This window comes from Morone saxatilis, unplaced genomic scaffold, assembly GCF_004916995.1.
Source record: "Morone saxatilis isolate NCDOM2014 unplaced genomic scaffold, NCSU_SB_2.0 Contig14, whole genome shotgun sequence".
Classification (NCBI taxonomy): domain Eukaryota; kingdom Metazoa; phylum Chordata; class Actinopteri; family Moronidae; genus Morone; species Morone saxatilis.
In genome coordinates, this window is record NW_023339696.1 from 14,151,634 (window position 1) to 14,179,380 (window position 27,747).

Below are 27,747 nucleotides of genomic sequence, written 5' to 3' on the forward strand. Positions count from 1 at the left end.
AGGCGGGTCTTTACTCACCGGTTTCGATCGGATGTCGTCTACCCTGACCGGATGGTGTTTGCGTATAGGAAGTTTTGTTTTGCGAGTTTTGTCCGTCCGCTTTCGACTGACTGAGTATTTAGTTAATGCGCTTAAAAAGAACACGAAATGATATTAGTGTGAACTGCATTACCGGCAACCGCGCAAGTGTTCAAGGGGAGAATAAAAAGCCCGAGCTGTTTTGAAAGCGGCGGAAACTCAACACTTTCACAGTAACCCGAGAGCACCTTGCTTGCTAAGCTAACGTTACCCGTATAGTTAGCGCGGCTAGGGTTAGCCTCTGGTCCGTTGTGTGGAAGGGGGTCTCCGAGCTAACGAAGCCATGGGGAACCGGGGCATGGAAGACCTGATTCCCCTCATCAACAAGCTTCAGGACGCGTTCAGCACCATTGGCCAGAGTTGCAATTTAGACCTTCCTCAGATCGCTGTGGTCGGCGGACAGAGCGCTGGAAAAAGCTCAGTGTTGGAAAATTTTGTTGGCAGGTGAGTGAGTGTGGTTGATTTGAGTTTAACCATGGAGATGGTTTCGTGGTTTAAATAGTGTGTTGCGCTGTCTGACATTGTCAAACTGTGTTTTGATTGTTCAACAGGGCTGCGATACGTTAGTGCCAGTGCGTAACGTCAATATGGAGTTACGCACTTGTCGTAAAACCTGCCTTGTGTGAAGTGACTGCAGGTTCAAAAACTTGACTTAGATACGCCCTTTACGTGCAAACCAGTGGGTCTAAAAAAAATACATGTTTCTTTGAGCTCAAGTGTAGGATTTCTTCAAACGATGAGGGATACTAAAAGTCAGACAGCATGTGTCTCTTTACTCCTGTATGTTCTCTGATCATTTCCAATGCTTTGCACAGTATTTATGCCTCCTAAAGCTGTCAGTAAATATGTTTTATAGCTGGTTCCTTTTTTACAATCTGGCATTTAAAACATGTCAAACTAAGACCCTTATAAAAATCACATCAGATAAGGTTTGTGTCCCATTGTGGTACTTTTATTTTCAGTAAATCATAGTGCGCATGATTTTGTCCTCAGTTCTGAATGGGGACTTTGCCCTTTGTTTACATTTATATTTCCATGCCACACCCAGAATATCCTACAGGATTTGCGTTTACCAGTAATTGTTGATTTGGTCCATAGCTCACAGCTGTTGATTGAAGTTGTATTGAGTCCCATAAGAGTTTGTTGTTAGTTAGTATGTTTATTCTATCATATGAGGGAGTAGACATGTTATCAGGAAGAGCAGTAGACGCAGAGCAAGCCACCTAATTTCTATAGAGATGTTTTTGCAGTGCGTTTTATATAATGCATTGCTTTTGACCTCAAAGCAGTCTTTTGCAGAACAACACAAGCTAACATTTGTAGCAGACACAACTTCCCATACCATCTTCCTCTTTTGTTACTGTTTCTGGCAAAACTGTGGAAATTAAGGAAACAGACTTGATGTTTCTTCATTCGCCGTGGTGTGAATGTCGAGCGACGGTGCTCCTCAACAGGCTGGTCCTGTTGTCCTCTCCCACATCAGCAGTGAGATCGGCCTGCAGATAACAAAAAAAAAAACCCAAAACAAAACAAGCTCGCTCCAAAGCAGCTTGTTTAGCAGGTTTCCACCCCATTGAGAGACACTCGGTGTGTGCGCGTAACCCAACCCACACAAAGATCACACAATTACACACATACACGCAGGCCAGCCAGCCAGAGAAGAGGAAGTACATTGGCTATTAAGATGGCATGCAGACAGGCCTTTGGTTATAAACACACTGGCCGAGAGCATGTCGTAACTGCTCTCAGGCAAGAACACACAGGCAGATTAGACTACCACTCGGTGCACATTAATTCAGATGAGTGGGACTTTGCACTGTCAGAGCACTTGACATACATCAGCTGTAATTAACACGAGACATTTCATGGTGACCTTGATTTCACTGTGTGTGTAGGCCTTTCACTTTCCGCCTGTTGATTGGACTTACATGCACCCATGTGCTGAAAAGTTACACAAGCACTTTGCAGATATGCTATAGCATATGTAGTAAATGTTCAACCCTTTATGAAGTATGTGAGTGGAGCACTTTTAGTGTTTATTATCTTTTGATTGAAAAAATAAAAAAGTGCAGCAGCAGCTACTCAGTTTTTGTTGTGCAGTTGAACTTGAAAGCCAACAAAGCGGAACAAGTAGAAGTCAAACTAAAGGCTACAAGGTCCAGTCTTACATACGGCAAGCATTTGGGAGGTGCTGCATATCACTATAGCAACAGGCACGCTTACGTTGAGGTGACTCACTGTTGATCAAAGGACTTGTTTGAGCTCAGGAGCGGCCAATACATGAACTCAAAACCATATTTTTCAGTCATCTAGTGCACAAAAACTATAAGTTTATTAGTTTTTGCTAACAAATTCTCTGTGGTGACAACAGATTTGAACTATGAGTACAAAGGTACTGTCAGTAGTGGCCTTTTCTTTGGTGAGGTGCATGTTGTGTGTGAAAGGCCGGCTTCATTCCTGTGCCCCTAGGTATGAAAATATTCCCTCTTTGCCTTTCTCTGGCACCAAGAACAATAGAAATAGAGTCACTCATTTTGTGGGAAAGACTCATTTCAGACCACAGACTGTATGATTTAGACACAGAGGGTAAATGCTCCTCCTTTTCTTTCTCCCGCCTGAACTCCATGCGGATGTTATGATCAAGCGACTTAACTCACTGCTTCACTCGGGCAAACTGGGAAATGTTAATCTGTCATTGCTCAGTTTCTGCTTTACATTTACTGTTTCCAGTGGGGAGGAAAAGTAGGGCTTGATCTAGTATTTGCTGTGTAGTTACTGTGTCTCAGTTTTTATTTTCAGCTCGGGTGGTCAGATGGGATTGAGAATCTCGCTGTGCTCTGTTGACCCATGTTGTCAATGTGATTTTGGCCTCTGTTGACTCCAGGTTTGTTACTAGAGACCAGAACACATTGGCTGGCTGGTCCACTCTGCATTCTTTGCTGGATAGAAGCTAATCAAATCACTGTGGCTCAACAGCCTCACGTAGATGTGAATGTTTCTGTCTTTTGGTAGGGGTGTGTGTGTGTTACTTTGTTTAGATATCCATCAGAGCCAGACCTTAAGTATTTCTGACACATTGGACAAACACTAAACACTATATACGCACTAAAATCATCCGTGCATTATGCTAACAAGCATTCGAGACCTAAAAGACCTTTTTCATGACCAATGCAGATGTAACTAATTAGAATAAAAATGGCTGCATTCCATTCAGATGTGTCAGTGCCATGGCCCTGGTGTAGTTCATGCAGCTTCACTGGCATTTGTACGTTTTGCTGTTTGTTAATTCAAAAAAGCCCACTGTGAAAATGGTATGGGATGGACATCTTATGAGCCGGCACATACCTGTCTCCACCAGCTGTTATGTGTACATCGTAGGGCTTCTCCTCTTGATAAACTGTTTAAATGACACAAACAGATGCTCAGAAACGAACAACAAAGACATCACAAGAGTATAAAACAAGATAAAAAAAACCAACTTGATTTTTAGTAAACTTGTGGCTTTGTGCCGAATTACATTTAGCTTAACTTTTCAGTGTTGTTTTACTGTATTTGTCTACAGTTTAATGCATGCGTCATTGGATCATAATGAACTCTCAGTTTAGAGATGGGGATCAGACGGTGTCTCCATTTTTGGCTGTGCTGTGTTGTGATGTCATTGTCCCAGTGAGGGGTGAAGACATCATATCTAGCACAGCAAGCTGGCCTGGGTGGTGGTTGTTATCAGATCTGTGGCAAGAAGACTACTAAGAAACAGCAGCAAGTGTGAAACAGTAGTCCTCGGTCTAAAGCTGTACTAAATCTTCATTAAAAACAGTTTGCCCTCAACAAAGGCCGACATGTGTCAGCCTTGCTCTAATTCAGTGCCACCTTTTACCAAAATATGACCATGTTACTATCATTAGAATTTGATGAGTGTTGGCGTTAAATGCATTGCTTCCGTCTCGATTTGTTGCAGCAGACTTACTCCAGAATAGTGGCTAAAAGAATTTGCACAGAAATGTCCACCAGTCTGGATGCCTGTGTGTAGCACAGTAGACATCCCTGTGAGGAAGAAGTACAGACAGCCAAGTGACAGAGAACGGAGGGATTTTCCGCAAAGCAGTTGGATTTCGCTAATGCCTGAAAAGGCTTTGCTGCCTAGCGATGCCTCTTGGTACCCACAGTGACAGACTGTAGTGCGGGAATGCGGGTAGCCATAATTATATGTTCATTGCCACACCAGAGACCCACGGGATAAGTCCCACCAAACCACAAACACATTTTTGTGTACTACACCCTCCCGTGAGAGCACGCTATGACCTCAGAGCTTCACATGCTGGTTTCCATGTTTGAAAGCGAGCACCGCCGGGCCTCTGTAGACTCGGGGAAAAGGAGGATCAGCTGAGGGCTATGGCTCCTCAGAGTTGCTCTGCCAGTTTGTAAGAGGCAGAGGCTGTCAAGCAGGCAGGGGGAGGGGAGTTGGCGCTCCCGTTCACTCCCTGCCCTACTCTCTCTTTTGCGTTCTCTGATAGAGGGAAGGAGGTTCACAGACTGATGCTCTTTGCTTGGCCATCCATAATGCATGACGTGATACACAATCTGCTCAGCTTCGTCTATCATTTACAGCACATCAATAATGTAATCCTGGCCTCTTGCTTCTTTTCAGTATGTCACTGCTGTTTATCCAGCTCTATCTATGAAGACTGACTGGTTCAGTTCTGTTCTTACATTATGTCTTCTCTTCTTTTGAGAAAGCCATTTCTCTGCATGTGTTTTAAACTTTATTGGCACTTTATCTTATTGCTGTACGACTTTAAACAGTGACCACTTGTTGAGTCAATGAGGCGGCATTTTCTGAAAATCCGTTGAGAGTCGCCTGTAACTGGAGGGATGTATCAAAAGTTTCTCGAAGAGGTCATTGTTGCTGTGAACTCTCAACAGCACCTCACTGCCATTCTCCACACCCAGTCGCTCTCTTCTTTATCCCCAACTCCCTCTCTCCCTTGCTCCCATTCCTCATCCAGGGCTTTCTATACTGTCGGCCGTGTGGACAAATGCTTCACATTATGTGCATGACACAGCACCAGTGCTGAACCACAGACCTGTGGATTTCTGCTGATGTAAGGAACATCCAGAATGTTCCCCACTGTTTCACAACAGGACTACAGTCTAGGAATAACAGGCAGTATGTAGTATGGCAGCTCCTCTCTTTTCTCCTGTCCTGTGGCTGACACATTGCTTCCAGTCTACAGTCAGCAGGCAGCCTAAGCACAGCCATAGTCCCCTCAGGCCTGTAGGTCTGGCAGTAGGGCGGAGTGAGAGAATATGGGTTAGTGACATGCTCCGCTCAGCTATGATTGTTCCAGGACTGAAGCTGGTGATTGCCACCAGATGTTTTATGTTTGCAGAGCATTAGAGAGGCCTGCAGAATTGGGAGGGGAGTCCAGAAGACTGGGTGGAGGAGCCATATCTGAGGGCTGACTAAGCAACTTTGCATGTGGTTAAAAATTCCTCAGGTACCCTGTCACTTTAGGGGGAACAAACAAGCCGACTGAGAGAGTTCTCATTGTTTCCTGTAGGCTGGTGTCTCAATAATGCACGGTTGCACCAATAGCATTTGCCGTTGTTTGTTTAATGTCATCTCATGCTTCAAGCAATGCACTACATGGTGCAATAAAGTTGCAAGATGAAGTTTGTTGTTGAGTATGTGCGCATAGAACAATGTCAAGTTTCAAGCCTGAGGCTTGTGTGGTTAAGGCTTTATGGTTGAGGCATTATCTGTTGTATTGACACAGTCTAGGCTCGAACTAAAGCTAACAGTGATCAGCTGAGACCATGGGCCTTGCCTGTCCTTTAAGTAGGCAGTTAGAAAATCGAGCAGTTTGATTGTTGTTCATGAATCGAAAAAAAAACACCACATTACAAAATGGTTGCAACCAGGGTAAAACCACCCTTGGTCTGTTGATACTGAGACGTCTACCTTTAAGGTCCAGTGTGTAGGATTTAGTGGCACCTAGCAGTGTAGGTGCAGAACTCCCTCGCTAGAACCTCCCTTCCAAGCCCGAAGGAGAAACTATGGGGTCCAGTGTTATACACTGCTTTTGTGTGAAAATAATTTATGTCCACATTAGTGTTTCATTCATTTTTATAGAAACCTCTGTCCACAGTAAAACGTCTGGCTAAATCTCCTTAGTCAAACACATCTGATAAGTAGTGGGACTGACAGCACAGCTAACCAAATCATAATTTCATGGTAAGGTCCATGTGGTCTGACAAAATCAAAATAAATACGGGTCGGTGATGATGACAGCTATATTGACATTAAAATGCATGACTACAGAAAAAATTGCAGAACAGAAATTTGCCTTCTTAACTTTGCACACAACCTCTTCCTGTGACTAGGTTATCAACAGCCGGTTGTTAGGCAGAGTGACAGCCTGTTACACTTGCATTCAATGTTCTCCTGCTCTCTAGTGTGTTTTTAATGCAGCAAAATTGTTTATTTTGTCAGAGAGCTAAACAAGTATGAGATGGTAATTTGTTATTTAATTGCATTAACACGATGTCATCTGAAAAAATCAACATAAATCCATGTTAATGACAACAGCACTGCTGTGTATTCAGATGCTCATTTAAAATTAATGATCAGAGAGAAAATAAGAGGCGACTAACTGGTTGTCTCCTTAAGTTGAATGGCACGTTGGCACACAACCTCCGATCCGTTTTGGGTTGCTCAGTTTACCCCATCAACACTGAAACGAAGCCAGCATTTTAAGATTTACACACTCTGGAGGCCGTTTTGAAAAAAACTCAGGTTTGGGACAAGGAAAGGCCGATTTAGTCCGGAAATTATACTTTATCAAAGTACTAGGAGTCTGTGGTGTGGTAGTTTTTGTTTGAGAAATTACATTAATATTGGTGTCCTTTTAATATGGGCCATTTAGTGGTTAATCAAAAAATGTATTCATATCTTAGTGATATCTCCATTGGTGCTGTCATAGTGTCCTAGAAATTATTCCATTATTCATCCTCCGCAGTGCAACTCTAGGATTTGTCTGTTGATGACATTATCATTACAGTCTGTTTAGTTCAGGATAATGAGAGACTTGTTTAAATTCATGAATTAAAAGTGAAATGAAGTGTAGAATACTGTAGATAATAACATCTATTAATTGTATTTTAGGGTGGATTTTAGCCAGAGCAGCAAGAGTGGGTGTGCATGAATTGATCTTTAAAGCTCTAACGATGACAGAAAATGACTCTGTCACATTTGATTTGTTCTGAGACAAGTTGGAGGCGTGAAATTCCCCTGTGCCCATCAATTTACCAGAGGCCACGTTCCGAGGAAATGGACATTGAGTGTAATGAATAATTGAATATTCTCGCTCTCTCTGTGTCTCTCTGCTGCTTTGTCTTTTTCTGTTTACCCAACATGTCCCTTTATTGTTGTTTTTGATTTACCTCCTTTTCATCCCTTTTACTTTGTACAATATTGGTGCTGATTTTTCTTCCTCTCCCTCTGTCTGTGTCACTCAGGGACTTTCTTCCACGTGGATCAGGCATTGTTACCCGTAGACCTCTCATTTTGCAACTGGTCAACAATAAAGCAGGTGAGTATATCAGCCGTGTGCACAGCCACATCCCCGTCTCCTTTTATCACTGCTCTGCATATGGCCTCTCTGTCACAGTGCCTCAAGCTCAGTACACTGTCTGCTATTTGCTACCTTCATCTATTGAATTTAATATTCTCCTTTTCTCTCTCCCCCCTGCTCTTTGTTTTTCTTTGTCCCTTTCTCTACCACCTAGAATATGCTGAATTCCTGCACTGCAAAGGAAAGAAGTTTGTGGATTTTGATGAAGTACGGTCGGAAATCGAGGCAGAGACCGACAGGATAACAGGGTCCAACAAAGGCATCTCTCCCGTTCCAATTAACCTGAGGGTCTACTCCCCACACGGTAAAGGAGACAAGTCTCGTAAAACCCACATACATACAACACTTTGTGCTCTTTGGCTTATGTAAAGTAAATATGAATTTTATATGGCAAGATATACCTTGAGACCGGTGAGATTACTGATATCACAGGATAAAAAGTATCCTGTCATCAGTTCTTATAATACCTGGTTATAATATATCTATCATCATATTACTTACACCATGATAAAAGGTTTTTTCTCCATATTGCTGGAGTAGTTTTCTGTGCTACTGACATCTGCCCCTCGCTGTTAGCAATTACTTTTCCAAAGAGCATTGTAAGATATCAGAAAAAAAAATAGATTGGTTTGGTTTTGGTAAAACACTGAAAAGCTAAGTCACGTTTGTAATGTTCTAAATGTGTTTTTCTTTTACTCCATCAATGAAAAGCTATCACAAACATCTATCCATCTCCTTGTGGGAGCTGTCACAGGGTATTCGCTGTCAAACTACATTTTTTCATCCTCATTTCTTTCAGTAAATTTAACACTTGTAAGTAAAAAAAACTCAGAGGGTGTTTATTTTTAAGTAAAAAAACAAACAAATTAGACTGCCTACTCGAAATCAATGATTAAAAATACTACTACCATACACACCCTTTAACATGTTAAATTGAGTGTAGATGTTTTATGAGAAGGCATTAAAAAGACCAGGACTGTATTTATCTTTAAAATGTCATATAAAAGAACACATTAACAACACTGAATATTCAGTGTGTTTCCTCAACACAGTGATTGCCCTTTCATCGAGGATGCCCTTGATTCATTAAACATTTATTTGTGTTACACCCATCACAACCTGGTTTTCCATTCAAATGCTGCATGCAAGTTAATTATGTGTCAAATTAAACTAGATACACTGCTTTGTTAAAAAAAAAAAAAGTTATAGAATCACATGACTTGATTGAATGACGATATATTGTTAAGATATCTGTAGGCTAGTTTGTTATTACAACATACTGAACCCAGGAAGCCTGATTATTTTATTCAACTCAGCCGATGGAAAAAACATCTCATTTGCATTTTTCATTTTTATGACTTCTGTCCATGACTTAGTGCTGAACCTGACCCTGATCGACCTTCCGGGAATGACTAAGGTTGCCGTTGGAGACCAGCCCATAGACATCGAGCACCAGATCAGGGATATGCTGATGCAGTTCATCACTAAGGAGAGCTGTCTGATCCTGGCGGTCACCCCTGCCAACACTGACCTGGCCAACTCCGACGCTCTGAAGATCGCCAAGGAGGTGGACCCGCAAGGTGAGCATGCAGCTTTCTAGTTCAGAGGTCAAAGAGAAGGCCTACGAACATAATGTAACACTCTTCTACTATCCCGTGAAACATAAAAATCACATTAGACATGGAGTCTTATGATATTCATTGCCCCTCATTTAATCTGCTACTGCTTAGGGATGAGCGATATGACCTAAAAGGAATACTCCTGTTAAAACACGAGTATCTCTTTTTACTCTATTGGCAATGTACGGAAACATAGCTTAAGAAAGAGACTTATTAAAAATGTGTTAATTGGAGTGGCCTGCCTCGTAATGTAGGTTAATAAACAAATGTTACCTTATTCTTTGTCAGAGTTAAACAACATACATACATCCTAACAGCATCTATCAAGTATGTTTACATATGGCAGCCACAGCCACACATAGCTATTGTATAACAACAATGCCAGCTGAGCTTGCTTTGTGGTATGATGTTCCATAAAAAGAAACATAAAAAATCGTCCACCCTACTAGTCTGGTATAACGTATGCCTACTCTTAGTTGCTGTAGCCCGATCTATCGCTATGGCTGCTCCCCCCTTAAGTTTAGGCAAACAAATCATTGCTGGTTGATGTAAAACGCATTACTGACAGTGTGCCGGCATGGGAATGTCGCTACAGCGATAGGCTTAATCAGCATCAAGGTTTGGCAGGAGAATGAATGTACAGAACAGACGTTCATTTATATGTAAAAGTTCTGCACTCCAGCTTTGACGTTGACACGGTTTTCTCTTGACTGACGCTCAATATTTTATACTCTCAATATTTATTATTTAATCTCTCTGCCAAATATTTTTAGCGTTTTTTATACAGGCCTGTGCTAGGAAAAGGTCAAAGACACTTACATTGTTCTGTGTAGTAGGAAACTAGATGGCGAGATGTAATAATATTGTTTGAATTGATGTAGTTACACCTTACAATTTTGTGCAGGTATGCGTACCATTGGTGTTATAACAAAACTGGACCTGATGGATGAAGGGACGGATGCAAAGGACATCCTTGAAAATAAACTGCTGCCACTGCGTAGAGGTGAGGATTAAACACACAAATACATGTACTCAGGCTTTATTTTTTACTCTAGAGTGACTATTTGAGTTGCTGTTTGCAGGGTACATTGGTGTTGTGAACCGCAGCCAGAAAGACATTGATGGGAAGAAGGATATTCGTGCTGCTCTGGCTGCAGAGAGAAAGTTCTTCCTCTCCCACCCTGCCTACAGACATATTGCAGAGCGTATGGGTACACCACATCTACAAAAGACGCTCAACCAGGTCTGCTTTTAATTGTTTGTTTTGAAATAGTAAAATATAATTTCCTCTCTACCAAGCCATTGATTTTTTTAATATAGCAGGGCTTTGCTTGAGGCTTTTGCTTTTGTGTGTAAAAATCAAGGGGGGATTAACAAAGTAAATCTTATTCTCATTCTGGCTCTGTCTGTTTCTAGCAATTGACCAACCACATCAGGGATACTCTGCCTGGTCTGCGCAGTAAGCTGCAGAGTCAGCTCCTGTCCCTGGAGAAGGAGGTGGAGGAGTACAAGAACTTCCGTCCAGATGACCCGACACGCAAGACCAAGGCCTTGTTGCAGTGAGTGCATCTGCATGTTGCTGTTCATAACAATGTCGCATACTTGTGGTTTTCACAGTAGATAGTTTGGGGGTGGTGTGACTTGCGACAGCTACTTTTAATGCTCACTGCACAGGGCAAATGTGTCTAAGAGCAGATGATTGCAAATTATGACTAAACGGTCTCAGCAGTATGAAACAGTGCTGTAAAAATGCATGTTGTTTTTGACTGTGTATTATATGATCATTTATTCACCACTTTCTTCAACACAATAGTTTTGATTTTGAACCTTGCATAGCTTCCTGAGTAGCCTACTAATTAAGTTAATAAAGTATTGTATTGAAATGAACTGCGCTGAAACAATCTCACATTCACTGTTTTAGAATAAATGGAAGAGCTGCCAAGATGAGATGGGTTAGGTGAAGTCGTAGCATCACTGCAAATATGAAATTACATTCATGACATTTTTGCAGTGGATCTCCAGGAAAGCTCTAGCTGCAGTTGCAAGGAGATTATTCACACTTGTCACATGTGTTTTGTGCTTGACCCTTATCAGGATGGTGCAGCAGTTTGGTGTGGACTTTGAGAAGTGCATTGAGGGCTCTGGGGACCAGGTGGACACCAACGAGCTGTCTGGTGGCGCCAAGATCAACCGCATCTTCCATGAACGCTTCCCCTTTGAACTGGTCAAGGTTAGTGTGCCATGAAGAGGATCAATATGTTGGGTATTATTGATACTGTGTTTCAGCTGTAGGAGTCTGCACAAAGATTGAAGTACTCCTGGATTTGTTGAAGTATCATTTGCCTCTTCTCCCCTCAGATTGTGTTTGACGAGAAGGAGCTAAGGCGAGAAATCAGTCATGCAATCAAGAACGTACATGGTGTCAGGCAAGTGGAGCTGAGACAAAAAAACCTACCCGCTTTCCAAAGTAGCCAACCGCGGAGCTCAATGAACACCTGTATTCTGCTTTTACATGAAATACACACATGCTTGGCTTTTCTCCCTTCAACGCTGTTATTCATCTATAATTGCTTTTTTTTTAAGTAATCAAGCCTTGTCATCACAAACTAAAAGCGGCAATTCAAAGTGGCATATTCATAAGTGTTTTATGTTGTATGTAAAATGTATTCCCTCTGTTCAATTTTCCCTTACTGTTCTCCCAATCCCTGCAGCACCACCCACTCTTTCTCTGTCTGTCTGTCTGCTGAAGTATTTTATTATGAGTTTTTGTGTTACATGTGTCTGTGGCCACTGCGCTAATGTTGTCACTGATAATCACTGATACTCTCCTGTCTGTCACATCTCATTTATGGTCGTATGCTTAATTACATTTACACCTAGCCTGTAGTGCCCCTCTCTCACCCCCACTGTGGCTGACAGTATGTTACTTTTCTCTTTCTTTCTCTTTGTCCATAAGTGCAGACCTCTACGATCACTTGTTTGTCTTCATGTTTAACTAGTCATCTGTCTATTCCTCTGTTTGTTTGTTTGTGTTTTTGGCCTACATGTCTGTTAACTGTCCCATCTGTCTGTTGCTGTGCCTCCTTCTCTCTGTGAATCCTCAGAACGGGGCTGTTCACTCCAGACCTGGCGTTTGAGGTCATCGTGAAAAAGCAGATCGTTAAGCTGAAAACGCCCTGTCTCAAATGTATCGATCTGGTCATTCAGGAGCTCATCAACACAGTCAGGCAGTGCACCAACAAGGTACTGCAGGTGTCCAGCATCTCCCGACCCAGCCGAGACACGGGCCAGGGGCCACCATGGTTGTGGCAGAGGGTACGCTGGCACAGAACATTAGCCAACAGCTTCCTACAATATCTAGAGAGGTCTCTACTGATAAGTTTAGTTCTTGTATTTAAAAAAGAAAAAAAAAAAAGTTCTGTGCAGTTTGCCCTCAGCCCAGCCCAGCCCAGCCCAGTTAGCCCTGTGTGCAGGCAGTGCTGTCGTGTTGTGGAGTGTTGTGACGGGTGACGTGTCGTCGTGGATATGAGATGTTTCAGGGATTCAACCTGTCTGAGCATCTCTGGTCTCTCCTGGACAAGCCACAGGTCTCACAACTCGGTACACATAGCCAGCAGAACCATGAGGTGGTCTTAAACTGTATTGGCCTTAAGTTGGAGGTGGCATGTCTCTCTGTCTCCATCCCTACCATATTGACCTAGTTTCAGAGGAACTGGCTTGTCAGGGAAGAGGATGTGAAAAAAAACCTGTGGCTTGTCCTTCTCCACTGGTTGATTTGTCTGTAAACAACTAGAAATGACTAACTGAACAAAGACCTTTTCTCTTTTTATTTCCTCTCTTCCTCTTTCCTGGCTGTCCTCTTTTTCTCTGTCCTTGATTTCTGCCTATCCCTCTCTCTTTACCATCACAACAAAATGCAATGTTGACCGCATGACCTTTCAGAACGGGGCTCTTCACCCCTGACCTGGCTTTCGAGGCGATTGTCAAAAAGCAGATCCTGAAACTCAAAGAACCCAGCCTCAAATGTGTGGATCTTGTGGTGTCCGAACTCACCGCACTCGTGATGAAGTGTGCCGTTAAGGTAACCAGGGACTCACCCTGCTGGGATGATGGCATGAAAAGAGAATGGATTCCTTTTCTCTTTAAATGTCTATCTCTGTCATCCCAGTAAAATGGTCACCCCAGTGAAATCAGCCCCTGCCACCACCCTTGCCACTACACCATCCGTGTCCACTGCTTCAAATGTAATGTATTGTCCCATCCCTTCCCACTTCTGAAAGTCTCCATTATCATTCAGAATGAGCACTGACTTACAAATCATGTCTGAAATTATAATCACAACTTCCACCAGCCAGCCCTCACATGCTGTTTGACCTCAGCATCAGCTCATTAAAGCATCCCCCCCCCACCACCTCTACATTGCTTCCTGCCTCTCTCACTGACCAAGACTCAGCCTGGTCTGTCAGTAGCTCGGCTACGCTCCCTTGCTCACCACACGGCAGACTGACATTCTGCTATCTGCTGAACCATATAGACAGGGAGTGATGTCGGGGGCTCCGTGGGTGCAGTAGCAGCTTGAATGGAGCGTTTCCATAGCAACGGTGCTTCAGTGCCATCTTGTGGACAAACGGAGGAGCTGCACACCATGACATGATTCACCATACACACAGTAGCCATCATCCCCTCTGTCTCATCCCATTCTGTCACTTTCCCTTCTCATTCAGTCTTCACTAATGTTAATAACTATGAAAACGCCACCATCAGCTAGAGATGACAGTTTTGAATGTATTGACATGTCTTTAAATGTGGACATTGCTCTTTTTATTTAAAATATAAAAAGATAATCTGTTGATATTGTAAAAAGCGCATGATTAAGGGAAACTTACAGCATTACCACATTGATTTTTGTATTCATAAAGTCATCCCTGGCTGATAGTAAATGCCTGATCAAATTGTAGAACTGACAGTGACCATCTATTTAAAGTCAGTTAGTATGCTTGTGTGTGTTGGTTTGTGGTTGTTTGGATATGTGTGACACTGAAATGTCACTTGATTATCTCTTTCCTCTTTACTTGTTATTCTCACTTCTCACTCCTGTTTCTCTCTGATACTTATTGGTAAGTCTTACTAAGCTCAAGCTCACATGTTAGTGTGTGTGTGCACGCGCATGTGTCTCTGTTCAGTGCCGCAGTTGTGTTTTGTGTTGCCTTTCAGCTCAATTCGTACCCCAGACTGCGAGAGGAGACTGAGAGGATTGTCACCACCCACGTCAGAGAAAGAGAAGGGAAGACGAAAGACCAGGTGAGCTGCTAAGTTGTTAATTAAATGGACCAATGGCTCTCGAGTATGCCAAGTGAGCTCAGGTCAGCCTTTGATGTTGATCTTTTTCATACAGTTTTGCATGCCTGAGCCTTTTTTATTGGTTTACAGTGGCTTCTACTGAAGTCAGGAGTACAATGAATATAAAAAAAACACATTTTAATGTCATCATATTACTGAAAACTTTGATCATTATGGGGTTTTCTTGGCCCCATAAAATAAAACAATATATGAAGGAATCAGAATGCATGAAATGGTTTGTATTGTTCAAACTGCAAGGTAGTAATAAAAAAGACATGCCAACAACTTTAAAATTGTTTAACAAAATATAAAATAGTTGTATTAAAACTATAAACTGCCATTCAAGGTATTTAATAATTCAATTAAATATTTCTGAATTGTTCTATTGCACAAAAAACAAATTGTCACAAATTGTTGTGTGCTGTGGTGTTTTTCCCTGTTAAAGAGATTAAGTTGTTAGTTATTAATTGTTGTCCTATACATGTTAGTAAGAAGAGTACCCTGAAACATTGCACATTTACAGTTATACACTTTCTCTTACTATATCCCACTTTATTGCATATAGTGTATATATTTTTTATATTTGTATATTTCTTACTTTTTGATTTCTGTTGTATATATCACCCAAAATCTCAGACCTCAAAACTTCGTAAACGTTTGCAAACTTTGCAAACAAGCTCAGTTCTGCAGATGTTTTTCCGATAATCAAATGCGTTAAAACGAAAAACAAGTTGTCTTGATTCTTATCTTCCTTTTCTAGAGAAAATGTTCAACCACATATGCAACAAACTTATTTAGTGACTTCCTGTTTTATTCAGCAATTGTTTGTTATAGTTATATCCTAAGTAAGCACCATTCTGTATCATGATAGAAGAGCAGTTATTGCGATCACTTAATGATTTTAACACATTCCAAGAAAAGGCATTAATGACTTCTGTGACCTCTGCATTGTGTAATTTTGAGCAGCCTTATTTCTTCCCCCCCAAGATGTAAATAAAACACTATTGCTGTCATTGAGCAATTTGTTCTCTTTTCAGGGTGGAGAAGAGCTCTTGAAAAATAAAGGGCCTGTCCACACGAATACGCGGCCTCACCCAATACGAAGTCGTTTCGAAAAAAATCTCCGTAAACCCGGCGACCCAAAACGTCTGTAGCAAACTAAGAGTTTTCAGTTTGGTAGCAGCTCTTTCAGGCAGGAAGTGAGGCAGGTTTAATTGTATGGTTTCTAAACAGAAACTTGTAAAATCATATTCTCAACTTCGCCACATCTCTAATTTGCATTGATAATGTCAATAGCACAGACTATAGTACTTCTGGTATGTGCACATTTATCTTTAGGTGTAATCTCTTTCAAGTTGTTTTTGTGAGACGCTGCACTCTCTACTTTGTCGCTTTTCTAAGTGGTGTTTAATTGAGACCCCTTCATTATAATCATGATTTTCTGCCATTTAATTAAGGTTCTGCTGCTGATTGACATTGAGCTGTCCTACATCAACACCAACCATGAGGACTTCATTGGCTTTGCTAAGTATGTACCCCCTCCTCCCAGCCCAACTTACAGCTTGTGTGCCAGTGACCCCATTCTCAGCACGGGCATTGTGATCCCGATTAACTATATGTTGCCTGTTGTCTGAGGTGCACTTGTGATTCCGTAGATTTACAAAGGAACAAGACCTGCAATCCTGTAACTTTCGCCCATCAATACATGTGGAAGTCGGCTGCCGTCAGAAACTTTACAGAATCACCAGCACTTAACTGCTACTGAATCATAGTGTCGCTTATAATTAGCCGCATGTTGTAAGCTGCGGTGCGTCAGTGTGATATAGCATGCCAATTAGTGATCCTGCCACATCAAAGCATGTGTCTTCCTGTAGGGTGGGCGGATGCTATAATGATCGAAGTCGCATTAGTTGCTCACCTCTCCCTGCATGCAACAATAGTATTCCCCCACCTTGATCACTTGACAGATACACTTCCTCTGCAAGCTGTTTGACTGTTACTATGAAGAATGCTTGCTGTACCAATGGACAGAGCAATGTTAGTGTGTTGCTGCATTCGTTTGAAGCTGCTGTTGTGTACTGGAAACTCATTTGCACACTGCAGAGTTTTTTGTGGTGCATATCTCTAAGCAGTTTAGAGTTTGTGGTTGAATTCATGTAGTCCCTAGTTTAGCGGTTACAATAACATGCATTTGAGTGGAGTCCCCCCTATGATGCCATTGACCAAGTAACAAAGCCCAGTGTGTGCGAGTGAGGATTTATGCCTAGCCTCTGCATGGTAAGTGGATTGCTGTAATGTGTCGGAGGTCAGCTAGGGCTGTTTAACGGTTCTCATGACGTCACTTTCAGTCTTGACTACAGAAGGCTGGATGATGGTAGCACCCCAGGGTACGGCAACAACAGGTGGGCTAATAGAAAAGATGTAGGGTTGTGTGCACAATATATGTGTGAGCGACATTTTCCATTTTGTCCACCTTCATGTATCTGCCTAATACCATCAAAACCTTGGATTTGCTCTAAAACCCAGACAGTTGATTTACATAAAAGACAATGGTTGTGTTTGGTGTGTGGTGTCATCAATACTCATTGTCTTTCCTGTTCATCTTTGTATAATGACAGTGCCCAGCAGAGGAACACAGCTGCAAACAAGAAGAGGGCCATACCCAACCAGGTACGTTTTATCATTCAGCTCTGGCCTTTTCACCAATCCCAGATTTAATCTTCTTTGACTGATGCCTCCCATTACCAGTCGATTAATCAACCATGTGAATATACCTCACTCCAGCAACGATTTAGCCCATAGCCATTCATCTATCTTGACCTATCTAACTAGTAACGATACCGCCCCCTGTACATCATTTTGACCACCCAGTCCCAGTCTTCTAATTGTCATATTGAACTGGCTGGTTTTTGTCCACAATGTTTTAAAGTTTGTACTTCTCCTTTTCTGTTTTATTCAGACTGATATTTAGCCAAGTTTGTTGAATTTTAATGTGTGTTTGTACGATCCTGAAACACAATTATAATACTGCTGATGAGCTTTAGAGATTGCAGTCTCAGTCAGGGGAGAGTTGCCTTGGTGAACATAAGACCCTGCTTCCCTGCTTGTCTGAAACAAGCGTTTGTTTCCATGGCTATTATTAATTGCTGTTTGCATGTGACCCAGGCATGTTCTACCGCAAAGCAACAATTAATTACAGAATTATGTTGGTTGTTTTGTTGCCTTCCCATTAACACATAAGCATCTTTTTGTATTGAAATGCAGAATATGCATGGACCTCACACCTATCAACTGAGCAACAAATATGATATAACCAAATTGTGGTAAACTTGAAGTAATTCTAATTGCATGTAACTCTCTTGCTCTGTCTGTCTCTCTCTCTCTTTCTGTCTCTCTCTCTTTCTCTCTCTCCTGCTTCACTTCATGTTTTTCTCTGGTTGTCTCATGGATTCTTGCTTTCTGTTTCCTCCTGTACTTGCTCCCTTCAAACCTGTAATTCTCACCATTTCATCCTCTTTTTTCAACCTGTTCTTGAACTTTTCATTCTCTACTGCCTCTTACTTATTCCTTGATTCATCTTCTCTCCTTTAAACTGTCCACTCCCCCCCCCTTTTGTCCTACCTTTCATCTGTCCCTCATCTTTGCTTGCTTGTTTTCTCATTTCTTTTTGCTATGATTTTACACTACCCCCCCTTTGCTTTAACCCCCCCCCCTTCCTATTACTGCAGGGTGAGATTTTGGTAAGTACCCCACAGTTTTAAACCACACCCTGCCAGGGGGCAGCAGGGGTAGGCCATGCAGGAGAACTAAGGCCATCACACACAGGTCAGCCAAAATGATTAGGGTGGAAAAGATGAACTGCTGTGAGATAACAGAATAAAGAGTTTCCTGCAAATACAGGAGTCGCTGCCCTTCACCGTAACAGGTTGTTCTACCCCTCTGCAGCTTGGCGGCCTGGGAGAGGTCCACGAGGAGAAGGTAGAGTCTCCAAACTGATCGAACTGATATCAGTTACAATTTTAGCATTAGCACACAGTTACCAGTAATTTGGAACTGACTATGCAGGTAATACACAGCAGGTTTGCTCCCATAATTCTTAGTTTCATTTTAATAAGACAGTAATTGTCTTTAACTGAACACATCTGGATTGCTACTAACATTTTACCCTTTGTCTACAAAAGTAATTTAAACAAGAAACTGTGGCACTTTGCAATGCGGACCACAGAGAGAATGGGGAAATCTTCCACCACTGACCGTGGACGGCGTTAGTTCTCATGTCTTCAGGTTTATACTTCTGCTGCTGCCTCATGCATGGTGACTCAAAAGTTTGCCTTGTGAGAATCATCCTAAACATCACTGGGGACAAAATGAGGAGGGGGGTGGGGAGAGATTAAATCATTCTTTGCCATTTTCTAGTGATTTCTTTTTCTTTCTTTTTTTAATGCATGTTAAGTACTACTAAAATCAGTACTAAACACCAGTCTCCCAAACCCTTAATTGATATTTCTGTATTCAAAGCTGATCAGAATGGTCTGGATTTTGTATAGTGACTGGCCATGGCTTTGGGATGTATTTCAACAGTTAAATCAAAATTCCTTGTTAACATCTCTATTTTCAGAACTATCCTTATCCTTATTTCATTCTTATCATTACATTTGTCTTTTTTTTTAATTGGAGTTAATCTCAGATGTAATTGTTTATCTGTAATTATGTTTTACATATTACATTTACAGAAATGGTTTGAACATTTCTCGACAGTTGTCGGTAACTGTAGTACTAGTAATAGTGTAAAAACAACACCCTCCCAACTCATTTTTTCCTCTTTCTTAATGTCAACTTGGTTATAACATTTCCAACCTACTTTAATACAGGGGATTTCCTTGTTTCTGAAAAGTTTAAGTTATTTCCTCGCCAAGGCAAACTACCAGTTTAGCTCCTATGTAATTGCCTCCTCTCCCATATTTGTGTTGGCGCTTTTCAACTAATGAACCTTTTTTTTCCCATAACTCATTCCAGTCCTCTGCTGGATGGAGAGGGAGTGCAGGAGAGCTGTCTAAAGCAAACTTTACTTAGCACAAGATCACAAGTTTCACAGATAGTTTCCCCCATTATACTTGAATTGCATGGGAGTCTGTGTGAAAAAAATGGAGATAAATAGCTAAGAGAGCTCCTCCAAAATGCATGGCTCATTTTTTCAGAGTGATTCACTCAGCTCAGCGTCTCTGTCTGATGTATTTCCTCCCTCTCCATCTTTCCACTTCAGATTTTCACATTGCTGTTAGGATGTCTGTCCCTCTGTGAACTCTACTAAATCAGCTACCTAGGCTCAGCATTTAATCTCTGTCATCTCATTTATTTTATTCTCCTTTACTTGTCTTTTGCACTCACTTCTCTCCATCTTTTACCTAACCAGGTATTCATATAGTTCATATATAGAGTCCAGTTAACCCCACTAACTCTGTTTTTGTTTGAGTTTTTTTTTTTACTACAAGAGCGTAGGCTAGCTTTTACTGACCCGCTGACACTAACATACCACCGTCGACTTTTGGTCTTTGACTCTGTGTCTGGGCTAGCATGGTCTGGACACCATCTGGTCTTGTTTGTTGGTTTAAAGATTTATTTTCTGTTGAGTGAAAAAGAACAAGACTGCATCCCTATCCAGTATTTTCAACTAAACCTTTTGATGCTTTTGTATACATTTAGCCATATCACACAAAGTATGTATTACTGTCCTTTGGTCACTCCATACTTTTTACTAAATAAGTCTCACATTAAATCCGTACTTCTGTGTTGTTGTGTGTATTTAAGTTATATTAGACTCACAGACACAATAGTACTGATTATCAAGATAAAAAGATAAGAGACAACCAAATTTACAGTGACCTAGCAGGTAAGATTTTATTTTTAGTGTCAGTCACAAGGGGCTCTCATGTCACCAGTGCATAAGCCTGTTTGACAAAACTGTTTTCCTCCATCCTCCTGGTACCCCTCTCTCCCTACCACCCTTTTCTCTCTCCCACATCTATGCAGGTGATCAGGAAAGGCTGGCTAACCATCAACATCAGCATCATGAAGGGTGGCTCCAAGGAGTACTGGTTTGTCCTGACTGCTGAGTCCCTGTCCTGGTACAAAGATGAGGAGGTGAGCAAGACTTCTGTCCCACTGCTGTTCACTGGAGACACAGGGATATGGTTAGCTAATATAAGATGACACAGCCCCACAGGAATGCTTAAAGACAAAGATGCTGTATTTGGCTCTGATGACTATCCGAAGTAGAGATTTGGTATCATCACCCACGGTGGCTGGAGGTGTGTGCGTCCCAGCCCAGCCTAACCAATGTGCAGACTACTGTTCAGCTGTAGCCTGATGAACAGGTAGTCTGAACACTGGGCAGGCGGGGGGGTGAGGAGGACTCTGATGGGAGGAAGGACCCCGAGGTCATTGCGGCTGCAGGTCGCTACCCTAGGACAGTAGGACAGAGGGCACAGAGAGTAAACATTTACCCTGTGAAACAATTGCATATATGAAAAAAAGCCACGTACATGGAAAAGGCTGATAAGAGCCCATACTGCTGGGACTCCACAATCTTATTGAACATATATTATTTTAAATAGAGCATAATATGAAAAGCTAACCTTTACAGCATTGCTTTCAACTGATTGGGAAATGAATCTACACATGCCTTGACTGCGTTCCCTTGACTAAATAACTACAGTATGTGCACACTCAGCAAACTCTGCTCTACAGTTTATTTATATTATAGACCTTTTCAAAGGTTGTATTCAAGGACTTGGAGAGTAACATTCATTACAAGGGAAATGTCAGTGAACTGACAAATTGTAAAATCAAATGATCTAATTTTACTGATCATTTGACGTTTAGACTCAATTCAAAACATGGATTTAACAACATTGAACATTTGTCTACCATGATCATAAATGCATAGGATTCATAAATAGCATTGTGATTGCCTTACTCACCGCTTGGTCTTCTTCCCAAGGCCTCTGTCGTATCCACTCTGCCAGCAAAATAAAAAGACCCCTAAAAGATACTACTACAAAGCACTGCTAAAGATGAACTCGAGTCCATTGGCCTCAGTGTGACCAAATACCAACTGGAAATGGGGCATTCTCATGTCGGCCGCTTTATGTGAAGAACCAAAGAGAAATGAAAAGAAGGAGAATGAGAGAGGGAGGATGGTGGAGGCAAACTGACGTGGCAGGCGGGCTGAAATGTTCCAGCCGGGATCTGACTTTGGAATTTGCAGGAAATCGTACTGGGTTACGGGGGCCGGAGGAGGGGGGGTGTGATTGTGTGTGTTCAAGTGTGCATGTGTGTAGGCGCTTGTCCACATGAGTTCTCCTGTATCTTTTAGTGTTTGGGCAGTTGTTCATGTTTGTACGAGTGCATGTTTATGCACCAAAATCCCATAATATGTTTTTGTTCAGGCTCATGTATGTTTGTTTGTCGTTGCACGTGCAGTTAAGTTGTGTGTGTGTGCGCGCTTGTGTGTGCGCGATGGGGGCGGGGGATTGTGTGGAACTGAGTGATGTAACTGTTGGGCCTGCGCCGCACTCTGTGTTAGTGCAGACGTAAATGCTTCCAGATGTCTCTGCTCAACAGTCAAAGCTGGCACCCCATCCCCCCAGAGCTGCCTCATGCTCCTCCTTTTCTTCCTCTCTTCCTCCTCCTCTCCCTCATCATGCGTTTCTCCATCTCACCAGCCTGGTGGTGGTCCACAGTGAGGAAATGCATTCCATCATGTCTGCTCATTGGTGGAGAAGTGTTAGCACTGCTGTCCTCTGTTTTCATATCCATTACCAGAATATATACAATGGCTCACTTTATGAAGCTATAACTTCTTTCCATTTTATTTTCCAGGTTTTAGTTGTGTTCTGCTGTTCACTGTTTTTTTTGTCTGTCTCTTGCTAGGAGAAAGAAAAGAAATATATGCTGCCGCTGGATAACCTGAAACTCAGAGATGTGGAGAAAGGCTTTATGTCCACAAAGCACATCTTCGCAATCTTCAACACCGAACAGAGGTCAGGGTTATGTTGCTCAGTTAAGACACGTGTGAATGCACATGTACCTTATCTTTGTGTTGTTTTGTGTGCATGCATGTCCTTTTGTACTGGGTAAGCCTACAGACTCACAAGCATGTGCGTTCTTTTGTTTATCTGTACAGGAACGTGTACAAGGATCTTCGCCAAATAGAACTGGCCTGTGATTCTCAAGAGGATGTGGACAGCTGGAAAGCGTCCTTCCTCAGGGCAGGAGTTTATCCGGAGAAGGACCAGGTACGTGGGTGGTTGGCTGCATGTAACAGTGCTTTCGGTTTCTATAAAAAACATGAATTTGTTAATATCAAATTGGTCATGAACCTGTATTTCTCTTTTCACGCTTTTAGGACAATTGTCATAATTGCTTCTTCTACAGAAGGTAACTATGTTTTAAGATAGATTTTTATACTTTTTTTTGTTTGTGTGTGTGTTGTTATTGTTAGACCGAGAATGAAGATGCTGCCCCTGCAGACACATTCTCTATGGACCCTCAGTTGGAGCGGCAGGTGGAAACCATCCGCAACCTGGTGGATTCTTACACTGGCATCGTCAACAAATCCATCAGAGACCTGATGCCCAAGACCATCATGCATCTCATGATCAACAATGTGAGTCCCAACAGTCATCAGCAGAAAGGAGCCATTGTTGAGTGTCTGCAGCTTTGAAAACAGACTTAAAATGAAAGAAATGATCTGAAATGACTTTAACACTGTGCACTGTATTTCACTTACGGAAAAATAATAGAGCTGTAACCACTTATTTGTACAGTGCAGTGTGCACCCTAGCATATTTAGAGGGTTAGTTAAAGTGTATCCTCTCACACAAGGCCCTGTGCTACGATAAATGCCGGCAGTAGTAATTTGTAATTCTGCCCATCCTTCATACTAAAAATTAACTTTTTTTACAGACTGTAGTGTCATTACTATGTTCTTTATAAAAGTAATCAAAGTACCTGATAAACTTGTGATCTGAGCTGAGATCAAATAAACTGCTATTTAATTAGGTCTAAGTATCATTGCACCATTGAACTGTGCAATGTTATCTTGTTAATTTTTAGTAGCAGCAGTGGTCGTATATTTCATGTAAACACAGGTTCATAAACTTGAAGACACTAATTAACTAAATGTATGATGCACGCTCACAGTGACTTGTCCACTGTCCCTTTATTAGGTTTTATTATTCTAGTGAGCTCACTTGGTTATTTTAGAAATACACACACACAAACACACACACACACACACTCTGGCCTCTGCTGCAGCACGTCTAAAATGTCTCACTGTCTGTGTTTGAATAATTTTAACGTCCATTCAGGCAAAGGATTTCATCCACTCGGAGCTGCTGGCCTACCTCTACTCTTCTGGGGACCAGAACAGCCTCATGGAGGAGTCGGCTGACCAGGCCCAGCGTAGAGACGAAATGTTACGCATGTATCATGCACTCAAGGAGGCACTGCACATTATTGGTGACATCAGCGTCAACACAATCTCCACCCCAGTACCCCCGCCTGTTAATGACGGCTGGATCCAAGAAGCCAGGTGATAAGTGATATCTAGCATTTGGTATTTTATGTTTTAAATATGTGAGATTAGAAACTGAGAGAAAAAGACGAATCCTTTGCCTTGTAGTATTTTGCTTGCCTGGCTGAATTTGGAAAGAGGTGCAATTACACATAATAGTGCACTGAACAACTCAGCTCCACCTCTACAGGAGAATAAATGAAATGTTTTAGGTGCTTATTATGATGTTTAATTTAATCATATCCTCCTCTCAGCCCAACCCCTCAGCGTAGGCCGCCTCCTTCAGCAGCCCCACCCCCCAGCCGTCCACCTGCCGTTCGGGGCCCAACACCAGGACCACCCATGAACCCATCCCCTGCCTTTGGAGTTCCACTCAACCCCTCGCCCGCCTTTGGTGCACCACCAATCCCATCTCGCCCAGGCCCACCCATCAATGCCTACAACAGCAACATGGATCCCTTCAGTGCACCCCCACAGATCCCCTCTAGGCCAGCCCGCGTCCCACCCGGTGTACCCAGGTACGGCTTATGATGTGATTTACCAATTGTGTGTATGTTGTGCAATTTTTCTGTAAATTCTAATGTTTAATTGCTAAAATCTCATCATCCTTTGTCTTTCAAAAGTCACAGGCATCGTTTTCCATTTCTCACCCTCACCAGTTATCCCATCTCTATATTTAATAGTATTTCTTGACTTTCATTATCCTCTCACTCTTATATTTTTTCTCTCACTCTCCCTCTGTCCTCACCCTCCCTCTTACCCACTGTCGGGATGTTTTGGTTTCTCCTTCTCTCTCTGAGCATGTCTCACTCCGTGTTCTGTATCTTCTCTCCTCGTTGCAGCCGAAGACCCCCTGGCGCTCCTTCTCACCGGCCCACCATTATCCGCCCTGCTGAGCCCTCCCTGCTAGACTAGACCTGTGGCCAAGCCCACCTAAGTGTGTGTGATTGTGTGTGGGTGTGTGTATCTGCACACTAAAGGCCGGGGCCAGGGCGGGGGCTCGAGGGGAGGGGTCGACTGATAGCGGTGCATAATGTACATCGTCCAGCCGTATTAAGAGGTCTCTTCAAGCAATGTAATAAGCTGCTAATACCGTCTTTATCAGTGCACATGAACGAGAGAAAGCCCTTAACCACTTGAATATTACATTTGACTGCTGTGGTAATTCTGTAATACAAAATAAAACCCAGCTGATCTGTAGGATGCATTTAACTTCTATCAGTAGAAGATGATGCATCAAATTCAGTTCAATAGCTTTTTTTTATTGTAATAACTGGTTTATTTCCTATGACAGGGTTCCCGGCAGAAGCTTATTAAATAACTTATTAACTCTTACAGGCTGGCTTTACTCTCCCCTCCCTCCACCTTTTTAGATTGGCCCAGACCCCAATTCTCAATCTCTTTGTAATATACAAACTTAACCTGTTGTTAATGTTTAACTGGGTTTTCATTTTCTAACTGATTTCATACGGGGAAAAAAACAATAGCTTATTATCACTGTTATTATTTTGGCGATGTTGATTACATTTTTTTTTCTTGTGTTATTATATTTGAGTGACTTTGTCCCTTTTAATGATTGTTATAAATGTAGCTTTAAAAATGAAATCCTAATCACAGAAAACAAAGCATAAAAAGACACAGGGCACGGTTGCATGAGACTGAGAGAGTAGCTTCAGCGCGCCCACCCCCCCTCTGTGAATGATCTTTCCTTAATGAAAAGATGCCAGCCAGATTGACCATTATTATCCAAGCACTTCTAACCATCTAGCCTTACAACAAGCCGCTCATAAAGAGGATGCTGTAGTCCGTTCCCAGAACACTATGCACCAAAAACCCAGGAGAGAGAGACAGAATGAAGGCTGTCTGCACTTTGTAGGATGGTTTCTCTCCACAAATTCTGAGTTGTTAAAGCCCTGAATTTAAATCCCTTTAGTCTCAGCTGAACCCCAATGAGACTTTCAGCCTTCGGGTAGACTTTGTTCATTCCTGGATTAGCTGATTCATATAGAGCAGAGCGCACAGTACAGTTTCCTCTTACAGAGGATGAAACTCAGTGAAGCAGCGGGGTGTGTAGTATCTGTGATTTAGAGTATAAAGATGGTATTAAGCGTTTAGGAGTTGGCACATCTCTTTATGGCCTCAGTTGTTAAGGACATGTATTATTGCTATTAGTTCTGCTTTCCCTGCATTAAAAATAGAATTGTATATAGCTGGCCTATACTTGGGGAGTTAGCACTTGTATCTCATTTAATCGCAAGGTTGGTGACAAACACAAGCAATTGATATTAATCAAAGCCCATCATGTTAAAATGCAACTGTAGTTGTCATATTAAAGGAAGCACTAACACTGTCATGTCATAGATTAGCCTTGGATGTGGGGAAAAAGAGATTGGTTATCTCCTGGTGCATTATTTATAACCTGGGCATTTGTCATTTCATTTGATGTTTTTGGTTTCAATTGTATCAGCTCTGTACAACTCAGCTCCCCAGCTTCTCTTGGACTGTTATTTGGGGTTCTGCTACAGGGATTAGCTTTTTTAAATGTGGTGTATGTTGGGAGGGCACTTGGGGCAGGACATTGTCTGCACATCTGTGATTATTTGATAATGAAATTTTGATTGGTCTGTGAGGGTATTTGACCATTTAAAACCAACTTTTCTTGAACATGTTGAGGCCTTTAGGGGGATAATCGGTCAAGCCGGGGCGGACATTGCGCTACTAGGATGTTTTCTGTTTTTGGTTTGATCAGGTGGTGGGAACTGTGGTCTATCAAAGCACACTCTGTCTAGAGAAGCTGTCTAGACTATTTTCAAAAACCAAGGATAGAAACTTGATTTGCCAACCTGAAAAGACAGATAAACTGTAAAAAAAAACAAAAAAAAAAACTCACAGACTCTTGAGACAGTGTGTGCTTTCCTTCCCCTGTAATTCCCTACAGGTCTGGCTTTCAGTGACAGAAGGTGTAAAATATGCTTATAAACAGCAAATCTGAAACCCCTGCTACACAAAAGTTACCACAACTTCTTATTGGGCAACATTTGTTGAAATTCCCTCTTGCCTGTCACTTCCGCCTGCCCTTGAGAAGCCCAGACTGTAAATACCCTGTTATACATTAGGTTGTGGCAATACTGCCTTTCTGCCTAATGGATGTACCCTGCTTCTTCTTTCCCTCCCCTTTCTGAATCTGGTGGAAGGGGTTGGAAACCAACCTGCAAAAATCTCTTTTCTTTTTGTTTTGCAAACCCTTGTCAAGTGCCTCTGTAGCAATTAATTGATTTGAATAAACATGAACTGATTTTAGAATGGAGAGTAAATAAAGAGGTGTTGTGTACAATAAAAGGGACTGGCTCTGGTGGTTGGTGTCTCCTTGTGTCCTGTGTGATCCACTTTTTTCTTCTCTCTTAGATAATGTAGCGCCCCTCCTGGGTGTCCTCTCTTCACTCACCCCCCTCTCTACATCCAAAACCAATACAGACATAAGTCTACAAATGTTCCTATG

The 27,747-nt window shown here is 42.0% G+C and overlaps 1 protein-coding gene and 1 long non-coding RNA gene across 9 annotated transcripts; one reads left to right on the top strand and one right to left on the bottom strand.

Moving 5' to 3' along the window:
• The first annotated feature begins 34 nt into the window (after positions 1 to 34).
• On the top strand, positions 35 to 27,600 carry dnm2a (dynamin 2a). Of its 8 annotated transcripts, XM_035654414.1 has the most exons (22): positions 35 to 522; positions 7,597 to 7,670; positions 7,867 to 8,016; positions 9,089 to 9,292; positions 10,236 to 10,334; positions 10,414 to 10,574; positions 10,748 to 10,890; positions 11,426 to 11,561; positions 11,690 to 11,757; positions 12,436 to 12,574; positions 14,546 to 14,632; positions 16,129 to 16,199; positions 17,020 to 17,073; positions 17,290 to 17,341; positions 18,400 to 18,411; positions 20,702 to 20,812; positions 22,604 to 22,713; positions 22,857 to 22,968; positions 23,175 to 23,339; positions 24,043 to 24,266; positions 24,503 to 24,766; positions 25,091 to 27,600. In XM_035654414.1, the coding sequence occupies exons 1-22, from the start codon at positions 362 to 364 to the stop codon at positions 25,161 to 25,163; spliced, it is 2,670 nt and encodes an 889-aa protein (XP_035510307.1). In that variant the 5' UTR covers positions 35 to 361; the 3' UTR covers positions 25,164 to 27,600. The 8 variants fall into 8 exon arrangements, with proteins under 8 accessions (XP_035510307.1, XP_035510308.1, XP_035510314.1 ...); XM_035654415.1 differs by lacking the exon at positions 18,400 to 18,411; XM_035654421.1 differs by lacking the exons at positions 12,436 to 12,574; positions 17,020 to 17,073 and adding an exon at positions 13,274 to 13,412.
• Positions 20,544 to 21,903, bottom strand: LOC118322683. The gene is made up of 2 exons (XR_004796464.1): positions 21,652 to 21,903; positions 20,544 to 21,133 (listed from the first exon to the last, which is right to left on the bottom strand). It is a non-coding gene; the product is annotated as an uncharacterized LOC118322683 (long non-coding RNA).
• Positions 27,601 to 27,747: the final 147 nt, after the last annotated feature.

What these genes read in the sequence shown, in the direction of transcription:
- dnm2a (XM_035654414.1), top strand. Translation starts at nt 362, where the DNA reads ATGGGGAACCGGGGCATGGAAGACCTGATTCCCCTCATCAACAAGCTT. An exon ending in AAGACCAAGGCCTTGTTGCA is followed by an intron (nt 10,891 to 11,425) that starts GTGAGTGCATCT and finishes GACCCTTATCAG; the next exon opens with GATGGTGCAGCAGTTTGGTG. An exon ending in AAGAACGTACATGGTGTCAG is followed by an intron (nt 11,758 to 12,435) that starts GCAAGTGGAGCT and finishes GTGAATCCTCAG; the next exon opens with AACGGGGCTGTTCACTCCAG.